This window comes from Lactuca virosa, chromosome 2 (genome assembly GCF_052849685.1).
Source record: "Lactuca virosa cultivar CGN04683 chromosome 2, Lactuca_virosa_CGN04683_v6, whole genome shotgun sequence".
NCBI classification, from domain to species: Eukaryota; Viridiplantae; Streptophyta; class Magnoliopsida; order Asterales; family Asteraceae; genus Lactuca; species Lactuca virosa.
Window position 1 is genome coordinate 156,537,827 of NC_136427.1, and position 18,426 is coordinate 156,556,252.

An 18,426-nucleotide genomic window follows, 5' to 3' on the forward strand; every position below is an offset into this window, starting at 1 on the left:
AAATAATTAGTCGCATTTTATAGTCGTTTTATTTTAATCGTCGTATTATCTATGTAGTCATTTTATTTAAATTATCTTTTTATCACTGTAATAGTTTTAATTAAATAAATGAAATATTTTCCTTTTATTACTTTTATAGAATGTCATTTTTATTAAATTAAAAAAAAATAAAAATAAAAAATAAAAGTGTGATATGACTGACACTCACGAGTTTTATGGGACATGACACCCACCGGCTTAAGTGGGAAAAGCAAAACTTTGGGTTAGTAAACTGTAACAAGTTCTAAACTACAGGGACTAACCTTTAATTACGACATATTTACTACATATAAAACACAGTTTCTTCTCCTTCTCCAGTCCCAACTATCATCTTATAAGCTTTCTCCTCGCCGCCGTGCGCCCTTGTCGCCTCCTCGCGGCCGTCTCTCTCGCTCATACTTCCGGTACGCACGCTACTCGTTGGCTCATTTGAGCTTCCCTAAGTTTTATGTGGCTGTTTTTACTTACTTTCACTTGTTTGCCCTAATAAATCGTCAAATTTATTGTTAATTAGTGCGAAAACAATGGTGTTCTTGTGATTTGTATTTGTTCTTCATGAAATACTGGAGTAGTTAGTGTTTATAATCTCCAAACAGATTCAATTTTTCATAATATTGAACTCATCGTTCTCAGAAGTTCAAGGTTGGCATAGTGTTGAACCTTTTGAGAAAAAAATTGGTCGCAGTTTTCATAATCCCTAATATTCTTTTCCTCACGTCCGCCTCCTCACTCTTCTCTTCTAATCATCGTCGGCCCCAACCTTTTCCCTCTCATCTCTCTCTCGTACACACTCCTCCGCCATCGACTCCGGCAGATTCAGGTAATCAGTTTTTCTTAACAGAGATCGGGTTTTTCTCCTTTTTTTCTGAAATCGTTTTCAGTTCATCTGTACATGGCATTAGATCATCATGCTTCTGATTCAGATCATCAACTAACTCATACTTTTCCCTAACTTCCGTTTTCAGCCTTTCAATATCAGTATTCCATCCGTCCTGAGATTAATCTGGGTATTCAATTCTTTGATTTCATCATCTCGCTTTGATATTGCAGCTAGGCTTAACTTTACTTTAGCGATCTTCTAATTTCTTATTTACCAAGGCTATAACTTGCTCAATTGATTCAAGTTTACTCACTAATTGAGTATGGTATACAACTATAGACTTCTAACACTTTTCCCATTGTTTCAATCTTACAATTAGACTTCACTAATCATAACATTAAATTCTGAATCTTTTTCTTCAAAGGGTTACAATTTAAAGAACCCTTTCTGTCCTCCATTGTTCTTTGCAGCTAATTCTTGAAAATGTCATCCTTAAAGCATGCTGTTCATAGACGGGCCCACAAGGAACGATCTCAACCGTAAGTGACATTAGACATTTCATCCTTCAATTCATCTTTCTTGTTACATATTCTTCTTACATTTTTTTTAATGAATTGAATTACATTCAGAAAAGAAAGGAAAAGGTTTGGACTTCTTGAGAAACACAAGGACTATGTTGTTCGTGCAAAGGCCTTTCATAAAAAAGAGGATTACTTACAAGTAAGCAAAATTAAAACTACTTTTTCTTTGGAAATATTATAATCTTATTCTTAATTTCTTATTCAAAATATAACTAAAATTATGACATGATTACTAAAAATTCATAACAGAAACTCAAGGAAAAGGCAGCATTCAAGAATCCAGATGAATTCTACTTCAAGATGATCAACTCCAAGACTGTTGATGGAGTACATAAACAGGCGTAATTTTCTACACCCCACCTCCATTTTTTTTACAAAAAGAAAAGCAAAAACCAATAAATTGATTTGTTTATATTCTACAGAGGTGACCCAAACAAATACACTCAAGAAGAACTCCTGTTGATGAAGTCACAAGATATAGGTTATATCTTGCAGAAAGTTCAATCTGAGAAAAAGGTTAGTAATTTGTTTTTTTTTTTCCTTTTTTCTTTTTTGTATATTTGAGAGTATTATATAATTAAATTATGTTCATTTAATGCAGAAAATCGAAAAGCTAACTGCAACACTACACTCACTTGATTCTCAGCCTTCAAACAGACATGTATATTATGCTGAAGATAGGTCTGAACTTCTTTAAGTGTTTTTTTTTTTTAAAAATAAAAACTAATTGGACTTTATGCTATCAATAAATATATTTTATAGTTAAATATTTAGGTTATTTACATAAAAGACCCTATATATTTGTTTTTTTGGATTAAACCTCACTTTTATTTTTTCCGATTTGGCCCATACATTTTTCCATTTTTTCCGATTTGGCCCATACATTTTTCCATTTTTTCAGATTCAACCTCAACTTTATTTAAAAAAAAAAACCTTTACATCATTGAGTAAAACTGGTAAACCTACTAAAAGGGTCAAACTGAAAAAAATGGAAAATTTCAAGGGCTTTTATAGAAAAAAAAATAACGTTTAGGTTTCAATCCGGAAAAAAACCCAATATATAGGGTCTTTTATGTCATTAATCTTAAATATTTTATATTTTTAGGGAAGATGCTAAGAGAATACTATCAGAAACAAAGAGTGCTGGTGGATTTCAAGCTTTTGAAGATTTGCCTGGTAAAATTAAAAGGTAAAATAGAGTATTTCTACTTTTGCTTTTTATTGATGTTGATGATATTATTTTACATGATCATATTTAAAAAAAAAATTAATTTTCAAAAAATATTATTTCTACTTTTGCAGGAGGACAGCTGCTTCCTACAGAGAGTTGGAAGCAAGAAGAGGAAGAGTTCAAGAACTGGAGAAAGTTTATAATGAAATGGCAATGAAACAAGAATTACAGGTAATTATATGTGCTAAATGCAAACATGTATTTAAAAAAAGGTTTTTATATAGAAAAAAGAAGGTTTTTTTATGTGAAAAGATGTTTTTTTTGTATAAATATGATTTTATAAAGCAAAAACAACATATTCCAAACAAAATTTAAAAAAAAAGATGTAAAAAAACTAAATTAAGAATGAATTTGTAACACAATTTTGAAATCTGGGCCAAAAGTGTAAAACTTGGACCAAGTTTGTAATAAATTTTAAAATCTGGGCCAAAAGTGTAGAACTTGGACCAATTTTGTAACAAAATTTAAAATCTGGGCCAAAAGTGTAAAACTTGGACCAATTTTGTAATAAAATTTAAAATCTGGGCCAAAAGTGTAAAACTTGGACCAATTTTGTAATAAAATTTAAAATCTGGGCCAAAAGTGTAAAACTTGGACCGATTTTGTAATAAAATTTAAAATCTGGGCCAAAAGTGTAAAACTTGGACCGATTTTGTAATAAAATTTAAAATCTGGGCCAAAAGTGTAAAAACTTGGATCAATTTTGTAATAAAATTTAAAATCTGGGCCAACAGTGTAAAACTTGGACCAATTTTGTAATAAAATTTAAAATCTGGGCCAAGAGTGTAATTTTTGAAAGTGGGATGACCAACAGGCGAGGTAAAAGGGTCCAAAATAATACAATTGCTGGTTTATGGGGCTTAATTGAATAAAAAAAATATATAAGGACTAAATCGATTATGAAGCTAAAATATGAAGACTTTTATAGAGTTTTCCTATTTTAAAACACAACATTGTAACAAATAAATAAAGGAAAGAGACAAGGGCAGTATAGTCTTTTTATGTCTGGTAGGGACGAAACTAGTAACAAAAAAAATACCATAGGGCTGTCCGAGTGTAAAAAAAAAGATAGGGACTAAATGTGTAATTTCGACCAAACGACAAGGACGATTTCAGTAAATTACTCTAGGAATAAATGAAAGCCGAATCTTATAATGAAGAAATCAATGAAAGTACTTTGTTTATTTATTTATTTTTTTAACCATTGAAGTAAATATTAATTTGTATATGTAGAAAAAGGGTAAAAAAAGAAGGCTGCGTGAAGATGAGATTGTTTGCCCTAGTTCTAGACCAGTATACAAGTGGAAAACAGAACGCAAACGTTAAAAAAAAGGGTAAAATATTGTTTTTTTTTTGTTATCTTTATGATTTTTCATCTTTTTATTATTATAGTATAAACAAATTAGTGACAATTTGTCATATATTTATTCAATGCAGATAGAAGTTTTTCGGGGAATTAAGTTCCTATGTGTTTTGCTTTTTTTTTTTTTTGTTGTCAAAGTAAGGATTTTTTTTTTTTTTTTTTTTTTTGGTATCTTTTAAATGATTTCTTGAATGTGGAAACCATTTAAATTATATATTTTGAAGCATATATGGGTGCTATAGCCTATAAGTATGTTTTTTTTTAAACTTTATTTTGTATCCATAAGAGCAACAGATTATTAATTTTTTTTTACCTTTTGCAACATGAAACCTACAAATTGTTGACGAGAAATTGTATAATGATGTTATGTGTATGTTTTAACAAAACGTGTTCTTAATTACAATAACTAGATATTGGTTTAGATGCAGAGTAGAAAAAAGTTTCAAGTGTTTAATGGTTGATTGTTTACTTATATTCTCTCATTTTTGAACTTTAATATATAACTATGAATGATGCTTGAAGAAAGTGACAAATAGTTACAGTTACAATTGTTTGATTACAAAGAGTATAAATATAATATTTTCATTTCACTATCTAACAAATTAACAATGAGCTTGATCCAACTATTTTTTGCATTTGATCAATTTGGCCCACACCTCACTAAATCCTATATCTAGGGGTGCAAACGAGCCAAGCTACTCGTGAGCTACTCGGGATCGGATCGCTAAAAGCTCGACTTGAAACCGATTTTATACGAGCCCGAGCCGAGCTCGAGCTTAATATTAAGCTCGTTTATTAAACGAGCTCTAGCTCGAGCCTATGTCACTAAGCTCGATTAGGCTCGCGAGCCTAAACGAGCATTTATATAATATAATTTCTTATTTTTTTATATATTAAAATAAAAACATATTTGTGGATTAGGAATTTAGGGTATTAGTAAACGAGCTTCTTAACGAGCTCGAGCCGAGCTTAAGCTTATTTAGGCAAGTCAGACAAAAAACGAGCCGAGCCCGAACCCGAGTCGAGCTTGTATAATTATTTACGAGCTCGAGCCGAGCTCAGTACAAGAAGCTCGAATCGAGCCGAGCTCGAGCTCGAGCCTCTTAGAACTTAAACGAGCCCGAGTCGAGCCTGGCCAGGCTCGGGCTCGGCTCGGCTCGTTTGCAGCCCTACCTATATCTAAATACGACCCATCTCTTTCAATTAAATGCCAAGGGATCTCTTGAAAATGACATTAAATTGCATTTATCTTTAAATTCTTGCTTTGAGCCAAATGTTCCCTTAGTTTGATATAACCATGCTAGTTTACTTTTGAGTAGATGTGAAATACTTCCAACATTTGCATTGTTTTTCCCAGAAAAAAAATGAATGTCTTGTTGATGATTTTAGTATGACTCGGTCATTTTGGTGTTTTTGAAATTCATTCGAGAGTGTCAAAGACAGGTCAAACTGTGATATGATACAAGTTTGATGTTTTGCAGAGTGCACACTTACATAAGACGATTTTGATCGCGAACACGAAGATTGACATGGGGTGGATGGGGTTAAGGGGCAATTCTCCTTGCGGTGGTCCCGAAACCTAAACAACATTTAGATGACAACTCCCCTTTGCTTACTTTCTTTGTGCCTAAGAAGTAAGAATTTAAGTGTTTGTTCTACGATGATTGTGCAAAAATATTGTGGATTCTCGAGCATAGAGAGAAAATAGTTTTTAAGGAAACTGATAACATGACTTATAACTATCCAAGCAATTTTGATCATCAACATACCCCCTTTTCACCCAAAATTTCCAACACCTCTAAATGTCTCAAGTTTCTTTAGATTACTAAGGCTATGTTTGACACATAACATCTAGCTTATTTTTCAAGCTTTCTTATGTTATCTTGTTTGGCAAATCAAAAAAACTATAAGTTAGCCTATTAAAAAGTGACCCAAACTAGTGTTTCAATGAGCTTATTGACATATTTAAATTTTTTCCCAAATACCCTTTATAAATTATAAAAAAACTCACTGTTCTATATGCCATTTTTTTTGTCATTTAACATATTTTAGCTAGCTTATTAGTTATTTTTTCAAACGTAATTTTTTATGAGCTAGATTATCAGCTCTCATCTATTTTTTAGCCAACAACTAGCTTTTCAGCTAGTCCACCAAACATAACATAAATGATATAGCTAACAAAACAAACGTCCAACGCTTGTAGGTAATTCCGTTTCCGATTTATTATTTCTTTTCTTTTTTAGAATACCATAGTTTCGAAGGTCATCATGACATGTTTTATCTACAAGTAGCACTAGTTTTATTTATTATTATTATTATTATTATTATTATTATTATTAATGAAACTTATTAATGTATATATATTATTAATCACAATGATTTAGATATTTAAGTCGATACATAAGGTGTGTTTGGCAAAAGTAGCTGTTAGCTGGAAGCTGTACATTTTATTTGTTATATGAGTGTTTGACAAAAATAACCGAAAGCTTTTGAAATATGTAAGATTAAATAAAAAGATAATTGTTTTAAAAAAAATGAATATATAAATATATTTTTAAGGATAGTTTTGGAAATTGATTTTAAAATCAGTAACGTTTTATTAAAGGCTACATTAAGTAGCTTTTAGATTTGAATTGTTTTTTTAAACAAAAAGCTAAATGCTCGTACTGTCAAATAAAACGTTTTGTCAAAAGCTAAAAGCTAGAAACTCCTAAACGCTCCCAAACGCTTCGTGCCAAACACGCTCAGACAATGTATATGTAATTTTGTATCCATTCACAACACATCACATGACAAAAATCTTGATTCCTTATACGTTATAATCCCTTCTAATTTTCATGTAACCACTAGATATTCCTTTTGAAAAGTTTTCTTGTAACATTAACTACCAATATATAAACATCACTAGTAAAACAACACAACCGTTCATAACCCACCAAATTCCCGTATAAAAACAAACAAATAACCTTTTTTTAAAACATGTATAAAATCAAACCTTAGAAACTGCTATGATTTGATTCTCATCTTGGTGTCTTGTCCGTTCTTTGAACCATGAAGATTTACAAGTATAAAACAAAATTCCATGATCATAAAAACAGTTTCTAGATTTATAAGATCTGTCTCTACTTTTTGAAACAATTTGAAGCCTTCATCCCTGTAAATGTTGTTTAAATAATCACTTCTTTCCAACATTTTGCATCTCAGTCTGACTCCAACCAGATGCTTGTTTCTACGTCTTGGAGTCATGGAGTTCCCAATAATGCATGCTTCAAATTTACATATTCACCCCCTCAAAAAAAATACAAGTGTGTATTCGTTAGAGAAAAAAAAAGTTTCATCTATTCTATATACCTTCAAAGAAACTTTAAGATCTCAATATAAGATTTTTGAATGGGTACTTATTTTGACTCTATGCCCCTATAATGGAGCTTAGTGTACGAGTTGCGAAATTCCAGACAAGATGTTTAGGGTTCAAATTCTGACACATCCAAAATATTGTTAGTGTTTCATAATTGGCCTCCTACGTGGGCCTTAAGGAGGGTTGATATAAGCCGCTCAAATGATGCGGTTTACTATTTTTTTTTATAAATTTGATTTTATAAAATTTAATAATTTTTTTTTGTTACTCTAGAAAATATATTGTACTGTTTAGAATGTTTTGATCGAAGAGTTTAGTTAGTTGTTAAAATGATAAACTGTTCCTTCTGGACAGTCCACACAAAATCCGCCCCAAAGCCTATCACGTGAGGCGTAAATCGCAGAGCACTAATAATATTCTAGGTGTGTCTGGTTTTGAACCATGAACATTCCTTTTGGAACTCCTAGCTTGAGTAAAAAAAAACAACCATTAAATGAAATATCTCTCATATGGATTTAAGTTATAACTTGTTTTAAGTATATTTTGTTAAAAGACGTTTAGTGCATTTGATTATTAGTCAAACAATCTCCTTAATCATGTTTCAATGATGAATGAAGTGCATATTTAATTGAGTTCAATTATATTAATCATGCATATCCATATGTTGAGAATGTACATCTAAACCCTCAAAGTATTTAAGAAATGAATTATTATCAAGTGGCAAGTTTAATGTTTCTATTATATATTCATATTATTGTAAAGTCAACATAATGGACCCTTAAAGATTCATTGAACCAAAAGTGAACAAAAGAAACCGAAACTTAAATAAGATTTTGAGCATATCTTGTTGTAGATCATGCTAAGTGTCATTTTGTTTTTGTTTCCTTGACCTCCAATCTACCACGTCAGTTATATTCTTAGATTTCATGCTTTTCACTCATTAAAACATTTTATATAACTTATAAATCTTAACTATGAATCTGGATTTGTCAATGATATATTGATATGTTATGAACAAGTGAAGAAAAGTATTTAACAAAAAAGTGGCTTAAAAGAAAAAGATACAAGTGCATATTCTTTCTTTCAAAAGACCAACTTTATTATTTAAGATAATATATGTAAAAGTCATTATATTTCGATATTTTCCAGTTTAACTATTATATTTTATTTTGGTTAATAAAAATCATGTATTTTCAAAGAATTTTCCACCACAACTACTGTGACCCTTTATTTTCCTTATGGTTTGTAACGTGTTAAAACTAATATAGCTTACTTATCTACATGACATCATAATATCTAATCTATAAATTAACATTATGCTTCTTGAAATGGCTCCATATTTGCTTGTTTAGCAAGGTTATATGCATAGAATGTATGCAAATAAAAATTCATTTTAGAAAGTTAGATGCTAGTTTAGTAAATATATGATGTCATGTAGATTAATAATTTTTTTTATCAGTTTTAATACATGTTCAACTGAAAATATAGGATTGCAGTGGAATTTTTTTTAAAGATATATGACTTGTTATTGACTAAAATAAAATAAGGTTAAAATGCAACAAGAAAAAACATATATAATGACTTTTATTATATTACTCTTGTTATTATATGAAATATTGAAAACATGGCACAATATACAATGGCAAAATGCATACAATTATCAATAGAGGTATGTTGTGACAGATCATACCTATCAAACATACATTAAATAAGGAATCAAATATATAGATTTATGTGAAAACTTTTGTGACCTAAACTCGAGACGTCCCTAAAGTGTGACGTCATTTATTTTTATTTTTACTCTTAGAGTAAATTACAAATTTGGTCCCTAGGTTTAACTAAAGTTGTAAATTCAGTCTAAATTTTGAAACTGTATCAATATCGTCTTTAAGCGTGCATTTCATTACAAACACAGACACATAGTCCTTGTGCTTTAAACAAAATCGTAAGTTCACTACAAATTTGAAGTCATTTTTTATGGATCAAAGACCATATTCATAATGAAATACAAACTTAAGGATGACATTAGGATAATTTCAAAGTTTAGACTAAACTTGCAATTTTTGGTAAATATAGGGATCAAATTTGTAAATAATCATAGTTTTATGTATGGTGACAAACGTGAAAACATGGAAGTTGAAATTGGTGTCAAACTTTAGAAAATAATTAAAAATGAAGATTGTGCATCTCAATCACATGTACTTTCCATGTTCCATTGCCTAACGAAAATGTGGACCTTCAAGATAAGTAGAGCTTCTTAAATTATATAATTTGAAATAATGGACCAAAATATTGGGTTTCCAAGGACTTTTGTGGGGGGTTCTAAACCACACCTCTTGACTTTTATTCTATTGATCTCATTGTGGTACATAGAAGTACACACTTGTTATTTATTTCTTATTGTATTATTTAAATTGAAATTATTGATCCAAAATAATATAGTTGTCTTTTGAATTCATTAATCATGTAGCCCAATTGGTTACTTAAGGCCTAATATCGTTGTAAACCCATCTAATATTAGAATGTTTAATTTAATATTTTAAAAAGTTATTGTTAGTTTCAACTTTTTTTAACTTGAGAAAACCAAAATAAATAGGACATATTACAAAATGTCAATTTGTCAATTCTATTTATAGAAGTGAATTTTTTAAATTTAATTTTTTAGTTGTAGTTTTTCTTGACAATTTTTTTTAGTTATTATTATTATTATTATTATTTGTCCCAATCCATCATTGTCTATCAACCCCTCTCTTTTGATATATATAACAATGATCATTTTTGTAATTTAATCTGCAAATAAGCATAAACTTATATTTTCATAAAAAGACACGTTATTTCAATTATTTTTTCGAGAAAAAAAACCTTTTTACCAAATGATAACCAGAGAAAATGGCCAAAATGAAAAGGTAAGATCTTTATACTGAAAAAAAATAGGTCTTTACCGAAAAATTACCAAAAATGTTGATTCTTTTTTAAATTAACTCTATCATAAATTACAACCCACTATTTCCACATTTGCAAAGACAAAAGTCAAAAAAAGAATAATCTTTCATTACAACCCATGTACACACATCTACATTTTCCTTTTCCTTTTCCATATGTATTTTGTACAAAGAAGAAGAAAACTAAAGGTTGTATACATGATTGAACTTCTAAAGAATCCCTAACATAAAAAGAAAAACAAAAAAAGAATTAACAAATTTTAATCAAACAATTCCCTAACTCAAAAATAAAAAAATCAATGACTTTTTCTAAAAATCTATGCATCCAATATCTAATGGAGTTGATTGTGTCCTATAAGGTCTCTCATTTCTTCTCAACAAACTCCTATTTTCAAAAGAAAAAGGACTTGTACATAACATTGTGTTAGTATACCTAAGACTACATGGGGCACTTTTTGGTGACAAATTAGCTTCTTCTAATGCATGTGATTGTAACTCCGAGGGGTAATCTCGTAAATAACCAATTCGAGGTCCCGCTCCTGTACTCCATTTACAAGATAATTGTCTTCCTAATTGTAAAGAATTTGATTCTTGATTTGAATTAATCCTTTGAATGATTGTTTCCTCTTCATCTTCTTCATCATCCGAAAGTTGATGATCATGTGCTAATGGAGTGTTGATAATTTCTTGCAAATTGAATGAATCGTCTGCTGCTTCATACCCATCCAAGATTGTTTCTTGGTTGTTTAGGGGTATAATAGTTTCATCGATGTTTGGTATCTCGAGGGTAATTTCGTCTTTTTGAATTTGTTTCATAATATGATCATCGTTTTTGGGTTCTTCTTCTTCTCCTTCTTCTTCTGATGAATGTGTTCTTACATGAACACTATTGATGTGATTGACATGATATTCTTTATCTTTATCTTTATCTTCATCTGAATCCATCTGAGAATATAAAAAGGAAATATAAGAACGAATATCGTATAATATGTTTTAAAAAAAAAAAGTTTTATGCAGAAAAGTCTTGTTATTTTTGGAAATTTTTTGATAAAGTTGTAATTTTTTTCACAGAAAAGTCTTGATTTTTATTTCAACAGGAAATGATAGATCATCGTGTAAAATTAAATAATCAGGACTTTTCTGTTAAAAAAAATTACAACTTTATCAAAATTTTTCCAAAAATAACGAGACTTTTCTGCATAAAACCCTAATGATTTTGAGTTGTGTTTTTTTACCTTAACATTTGTCGTATCTATATTGTTTTCATGGAGAAATGAAACAAAATCTTGAAAATTTTCTTGTGTAGGACGATAATGTCCACTATGAGGCCAAATTGCCTGATGAAAAAAAAAAACAAAATAGGTTAGAATTTCGATACAAGAAATAGCAATGTACTTTTTTTTTTTTTGTACACTTTTTCAAAATAGTCCTAATAAAAAAAATTGTTACTAAAAAAATACCTTTAGGGTTCCTTTTTCAGCAACGATTCTCCCAGCTGCTAATGTGGCCCCACCAGCAAGAAAACTTGAATGTTGAAAAGACCCTTTTTTCTTTATTCCAACATATAAAATTTTTGATGTGCTTAAAACAAATATCCACTTGGCACCTTTTGGTTCGCCTGTCGTATCAACAAACTCACCCGTCTGTTTGTATAATAACTTTCCATCTTCCATTTCAACTTCATACGCCTTTCTCTCCATCTATACACATCAACATCATAAATAATAAATCTTTATAAGAATTTTTTATTTTTATAAAAAAAAAATACAAAATAATAAACAATTAAAAGTACATACGGGGCCAAGGTATTTGATGCATTGTTGTTGAAGCTTTGATCGAGGACATTTATCAACAAGATTTATTTCTTTTCCTTCTCCTATATCCAACCTGAATTTTTTTAAAAAAAGTTATATATTAGATTTAAAGAGTTTTAAATATTATAAAAGGAATAATATAAATGTGGAAATATTTAATTACCAATAAAAGAAAGGCTCTTTGCTTTGAGAGAGCAACCATTTTCCATAATAAAAATGAAGATTGTGGCCATAACGATGTCTTGGATCAATCTGTTATAATTATATAAATATTGATTATTATTTATATAAAAATTATATATCGAGTATCATAAATCATAATCATAATTTAAAATATTTGAGGTTAATTAATTAATTAATTAATTCACTTACAGCCTCGAGCCAATGTTGCAACGCAAGTTTTTGGGCTTTACTATTCTTTGATAAACCTTTTCCTACCTGAAAATAAATTTACAAAACTTGTTTAAATTTTTTTTTTATAATAAAATATTTAATTTAATTTTTCAATTTATTTTTTAATATACCTTTGCAGCCCTTGTTCTAGCTCTTGACCAACGTGAATAAACAGTTTCTTGTTTGTCAAGATTGAAAAATGAAATCGAACTCCTTTTTAATTCTGCAAAATCTAAAAGCTTCCACCTATAATTATATATAAAATTATGTTAATGAAAATTAAACATGATAAAAGAATTGAAATATTGGATTATAAAAAAAATAAAACACATACAAGCTTTGCTCAATTTGAACTGCACAATCTGCGAGCTTTCTTCTTGTTCTAAAGCTTTTATAAACTTTCTGTAACTTTATTGCAGCTTCATGTTCAGGGCTTCCAGGATCAAAAATGGAGGTTTTCGTGAATTCATCAATCACATTATCGAATCCTGATAATCCGTTACACATTTCCTTCATTTTCGCGTAATCTAATTCTGTTTCTTGAGTCGAAAATTCAGAGATGATAGATCCATCGATACTGTTAACTTCATCTTTCTTCGAACTGATGGAATTTGAAATCGTTTCTAAATCTGTGAACGCAGTATAAGGGCACGAAAATGATAGCCCCATGCAACTCAGAAAATCGATTTGATTTTCAACAGCTGTGAGATTTGATTTTCCCTGTAAATTAAATGCGACGCATTAATTAACCAATTCGATAATTAACAGAGATCGGATCATATCATCATACATTTAACATTTTCCCATCAAAATCGTACAAATTCGCCATTTAAAAAGAGAAATCGAAGGTTTGACTATCGAGAAATGAAATGCGAAAACGCAAAAGGAAACGTCATTGACGCATTTCGTCGAGAACCTTGTGGGCATATACAAAAAGCACAAAGATGCTGTAATGATATTATGATATATAATATATCGCATTGACTAACAAAAGAATTCCACAAGAATGGAAGAGATTAAGAGATAAGAGGATGAATGAGTGAGTTACCTTTGACAAGGATTTTGATTTGATGGGTAGGGTTGAACTTTGAAGATGACAGATTTTGATTGGGTGCTCTGTTTTTGTATCTTTTTGTTGGCCTTTTTGAATCAAAGATTTCAGAGGAAGTAGAGTAGTAGAGTCAAGAGAAGTTGGTGTGTGCTTGTTGTACTTTCTTCAATGTCTATAATCGCAAAAGTTGGAGTCTTTATATAAAAGCCATCACATAGTCATGGTGTTAGTGTGTGAGAGAGAAAGTCGAGAAGAGAGAGAGAGAGGGGCACGTGGAATAATAACACTTGTTTTCCAAGTTAAAAATTACAATGAGACTCTTATATATAACAAGTGGCCTTTTGCCTAAACATATAAAGCCAAGTTAATGAAGACTTTATAGTTTATATCTTTTCTTTTCCAATAATACTAACTATTTTTAAAAAAAGAAAGAAAGATATATTGCATGTTTGAAAATGGTATCTAATAAAATATGTAGTTTTCGATCTTTTAGGAAAAGAAAATGAGATTTATGGTTTTATAGTATGCATGCTTACAATTGTCATATCGTGTAAAGATAGCTATTTGGAATAACAATTATCATTTTTCAATAATACTAACTAAATCTTTTAAATTAAGCATCACATGTTTAATAAAGTATCTGATAATATATATTTTAGGATTTTTTTAGAAAAAGAAATGAGATTTATGGTTTCATGCCATGCATACTCACAATTGTGAATTGTCATATCATAGAAAGATACTGTTAGCTTCAATATCAATAAAAATTGGAATCCACAAGTTAATAAAAACCTTATTTTTGAATTAAAGGTCAAAATGTGGAAGTACTTTGCCTCAGTTTATTCATTAACTTTTATTATAAAACTTATATATATTGAGAATATAAGTACTTTTTTTATTTATAATTACACTACTACCTATTTTTTGAATTTTATTTATAATGCCAAGTGAGCATTGGTTGAAAGAGGTGCGGGATCTTAAGAGACTAGGTCACCAAACAACCAAGCACCTATAAAGAGAAATCAGTATTTATTTATTTATTTAATGGATTTTATTAAATCTAAAATAAAATAAAATAAATAAAAAATCATGCATTACACTGCATGGTCATGTACAACTGTCATGATATTAGTATTTAATACAATGGTTGATCTAAAAGTTTATTTTGATTTTAAAAAGTCTTATACTCAAAATTTACTTATGTTATAAATAAGGAGGTAACATTTTGTTTGATGAAATTGAGGAAATTTAAAAAAAATGGTTATTCTACATATTTTTTCAAAAAATAATTTGCATTCAATAATTTTCATTGCTCTATCCATTATTTATTTTCTTTCTTTAAACTTATCTAAAATTTTTAATTAAATTGAATGCATGAAATGTATCAAATGAAAAAAATATATAACATATTGAGTAAATCATGTTTGTTCGATATGTCACTTTGAACACTATTTTATGTCTTTTTAAAAAAAAAAATTATTATTAGTGTTTTTTTGTTCCCAATCATAAAAAATTGAAATTAATAAAAGTTTAGTAAAATGTAGATAAAAATATAATACGAAAGTATGTGTAAATCAGAAAATTTATAATTTCACTAATATCGTGCAATTAGAACTTTTATCCAATTCAATGGAAGTGAAAAAAATGCTCTTAACAATAAGCAAAATAAAAAAAATCACTGTTCATACGAAAACGCTTCAATGATTCCATCATGACAAAAATAATTATTTCAATTAAAGTAACCATTCAACCTTTTCCTTGGGAGATCATAACAAACATGCCTAGTGGAATAAACAAGCTAATGGTATTAGTTTATATAAATAACATTTTATATTATATATAAATATTATATATAAATAAAATGCACATATGATTGAGGTAATTAAGATCTTTGATGAACTAAAAAAAATTCTAAGAATCCTATAACTTTTTTATTATTATAATATTTTTCATTCAAAACACTACCAAAATCTTATGTGTATATCATCTTTCAATCGTAAAACCGGTTTGAAAAAACACAACAAGTACGTACTTTTCGGATCTATGCACATATGCATATTATCAAAATAAAACAATGAAATTTGTTCGACAATTGGCTTAAAAATGATATATATATATATATATATATATATATATATATATATATATATATATATATATATATATATATATATATATATACGATTTTGATTCGTTAGTTAAGGGCGTTGGATAACAATGTGATGAGTGATCGATTCATTTAAGTTTCAATGGGTTTCATGGGAAATGTCCTTGTTTTCAAGAAGTTAAGATGCTCCTCTATAAATACAACAAATTAGACTCAACTAATCTCTTACAATGGTTCAAACATCAAGCCGATAATAGTTGTTTTAATTGAAATATGTGGTGTTTGCTCTCTTTCTTATGCTTATACAGTTATACTACTATATTGTAACTTTAACTAGCACCTTGCTAATTGTTTCTAATTATATCCGCCCTTCTAAAAAGACTAAACACTATATCACATTTCAAAATTCTATTTATCCAACAAAATTATATAAGTTTGTAGTTCCAATCCTAAAAAAAAAAGTATATTTTATAAACACTTTTAAAGTTTTGTTACATAGACATTTAATGAAATAGGAAAATAGAAAATGTTAGAAATGTAGATCCGGCATTGAGAGCATTCTGTCCCATGCAGGGTATTATTCTATTTATTAGATTATTAGATTTGTACTGGTAGGAGTTGTACGTATTAAAGTTAGCGTACATTATACCGTACAAGATTGGTCTTAATTATGGCCACGTTGCCCATGCAGCATTCCAGCTCCTCTAAATTAAATTCAAATACTTAAATTGAATTTCTCTCCCTCTTTTTGAAATTATATACAGATCTCAATATTCAGCTAAATTATACACAATCATCCCTTAATAAAAAAACTTCTGTAAAAATAAAATAAAATTGTCTTACTTTAATTAAAACAAATCATACTTTCTGTTACGGGTTAAAAAAACTCATTTTTATTTTTTTTGGATTAAAAAGTCAGCTGTTCGAAAAAAAAAGTACTCCCTCCGTCCCAAAAAAAAAGTATATTTTGTTCAATTTTGACCTTAAAATAGTTTAAACATCAGAGTATCCCAGAATCAAATCATGAAAACATAAGGAGGCGTACGATCACGCCTTCGCCTTCCCGCGATCATCAGAAGTACCTGAAACAAAATCAACAACTGTAAGCCCGAAGCTTAGTGAGTTCCCCCAAAATATCAACGCCATACAGATATAACCATATCATATAAACAAACACAGCATGCATAATGAGCCATCAGTCTGACTGGACCGCCTCACAAGCCATCAGTCTATCTGAACCGCTCTCCGCGCCTTCGACACGTTTGGACCGCCTCTTAGGGCCTTCAGCCTATCCGGACTGCTCGCCGGGCCTTCGACTTGACTAGTATGCCCTAACCGGGTCTACAGTCTATTCGGTCCGCCCTGGGTATCTTGGCCTACAACACGAAGCAGGACCTGCCTCAACCCAATCCCCCAAACCAACAAACATGTGCAGATAAATATCATACGCTAGCTAGCATGTACAGATAGTCATACAGATCTAACAGATTACTAACATGGCAACCATCCTATAACCAGGATACAGATCTAACCGATCACTAACATAACAACCATCTTATAACCAGAATACCGATCTAACGGATCAATAACATAGCAACCATCCTATAACAAGGATACCGATCTAACAGATCACTAACATAGCATAATCCTATAACCAGGATACCGATCTAACAGATCACTAACATAACAACCATCCTATAACCAGGATACAAATCATAAAGGGTCGGCCTTGGTGCCTTAGACCCTGTTGATATAGTAAGAAGAACTCACCTCACGATGTCGAACTGTAGCGATAAGATCAAACTCCCGAATCACAACCACGAACTCAACCACCATATGACCAAGTCCATCAGAATCCCAAATTACCAAAATACCCTCAAAGCCCAACTGGTCAACCCTTGGTGAAGGTCAAAGTCAACGGTCAAAGTCAACAGTCCATGTTAACCCAACTCGTCGAGTGCAGCTAGCAACTCGTCGAGTTCCTTAAGAACTCAGGAAATCATAAAAACCCTAATTGACTCGCTGAGTTTCCAACCAACTCGTCGAGTCCATGCGTGTCCAAATGTCGGGAAAACCCTAACTGACTCATCAAGTCTTCTTACTGACTCGCCGAGTTCATGCAGAACCAATACAGGCAATCTTCAACCGACTCGTCGAGTCCCTTCAGTCCATTTCTCATCCAGACGTTTTTAAGCTACCCCAAAGTTCCATATTGCAGATCTAACCTCCTAGGGCATGGTTTCTACGTAAAGTTGCAAAATTTACGTACAGGCATGGTCCTAGATGCCAAAACCAAGCTAAGGGAAAGGTTTAAACCAAGAAGAAGAGCCTTAGCTTGCTAAATATGATAACTTTATGGCTATAGGGACTTAGAGGAGTCCAGATCTGAAGTTACAACTTTAGATCATGCCTAATACCCGAATTGACTCACAAATATACTAAAAATGGCCCTAAACCTTTACATGAAGAGATCTAGCTAAATATAAGTCAAGGTAACGACTTGTTACCTTCAAAATGATGCCAAGATGAAGTAGAGTCAGATCCACAAGCTTTTCTTTGCTCCAAGCTCCTTAGACTTCAATCCTTCTTCACAAAAACCACTTTCCAAGCTTCTTCACACACAAATGGAGGGTATTCGAGATTAGCGTTTTCTGGACTCAAGGGGAACGATAAAGGAGGCTGAGGGAGGCTAATGACCCTTTAAATAGGGTGCAAAACCCCGAAAAT

At 30.4% G+C, this 18,426-nt stretch overlaps 2 protein-coding genes across 3 annotated transcripts; one reads left to right on the plus strand and one right to left on the minus strand.

The window, feature by feature from the left end:
• The first annotated feature begins 336 nt into the window (after nucleotides 1-336).
• Nucleotides 337-4,312, plus strand: EDA14 (embryo sac development arrest 14). Of its 2 annotated transcripts, none has more exons than XM_079078672.1 (10): nucleotides 337-443; nucleotides 1,330-1,398; nucleotides 1,489-1,579; nucleotides 1,690-1,781; nucleotides 1,863-1,956; nucleotides 2,042-2,121; nucleotides 2,546-2,629; nucleotides 2,743-2,842; nucleotides 3,905-4,005; nucleotides 4,109-4,312. In XM_079078672.1, the coding sequence occupies exons 2-9, from the start codon at nucleotides 1,343-1,345 to the stop codon at nucleotides 3,995-3,997; spliced, it is 690 nt and encodes a 229-aa protein (XP_078934798.1). In that variant the 5' UTR covers nucleotides 337-443; nucleotides 1,330-1,342; the 3' UTR covers nucleotides 3,998-4,005; nucleotides 4,109-4,312. The 2 variants fall into 2 exon arrangements, with proteins under 2 accessions (XP_078934798.1, XP_078934799.1); XM_079078673.1 differs by having other exon boundaries at nucleotides 368-443; nucleotides 1,284-1,398.
• A 6,181-nt stretch (nucleotides 4,313-10,493) lies between these two features.
• Nucleotides 10,494-13,761, minus strand: LOC145156572 (IQ domain-containing protein IQM2-like). Its single transcript, XM_079075879.1, has 9 exons — nucleotides 13,590-13,761; nucleotides 12,876-13,261; nucleotides 12,673-12,787; nucleotides 12,521-12,586; nucleotides 12,312-12,400; nucleotides 12,131-12,221; nucleotides 11,795-12,034; nucleotides 11,570-11,671; nucleotides 10,494-11,279 (listed from the first exon to the last, which is right to left on the minus strand). The coding sequence occupies exons 2-9, from the start codon at nucleotides 13,208-13,210 to the stop codon at nucleotides 10,644-10,646; spliced, it is 1,674 nt and encodes a 557-aa protein (XP_078932005.1). The 5' UTR covers nucleotides 13,211-13,261; nucleotides 13,590-13,761; the 3' UTR covers nucleotides 10,494-10,643.
• Between the last annotated feature and the right edge of the window lie 4,665 nt (nucleotides 13,762-18,426).

What these genes read in the sequence shown, in the direction of transcription:
- LOC145156572 (XM_079075879.1), bottom strand. Translation starts at nt 13,210, where the DNA reads ATGGGGCTATCATTTTCGTGCCCTTATACTGCGTTCACAGATTTAGAA. An exon ending in CTAGAACAAGGGCTGCAAAG is followed by an intron (nt 12,587 to 12,672) that starts GTATATTAAAAA and finishes ATTTATTTTCAG; the next exon opens with GTAGGAAAAGGTTTATCAAA. An exon ending in AAAGAGCCTTTCTTTTATTG is followed by an intron (nt 12,222 to 12,311) that starts GTAATTAAATAT and finishes AAAAAAATTCAG; the next exon opens with GTTGGATATAGGAGAAGGAA.
- EDA14 (XM_079078672.1), top strand. Translation starts at nt 1,343, where the DNA reads ATGTCATCCTTAAAGCATGCTGTTCATAGACGGGCCCACAAGGAACGA. An exon ending in GATGGAGTACATAAACAGGC is followed by an intron (nt 1,782 to 1,862) that starts GTAATTTTCTAC and finishes TATATTCTACAG; the next exon opens with AGGTGACCCAAACAAATACA. An exon ending in CAATGAAACAAGAATTACAG is followed by an intron (nt 2,843 to 3,904) that starts GTAATTATATGT and finishes TTGTATATGTAG; the next exon opens with AAAAAGGGTAAAAAAAGAAG.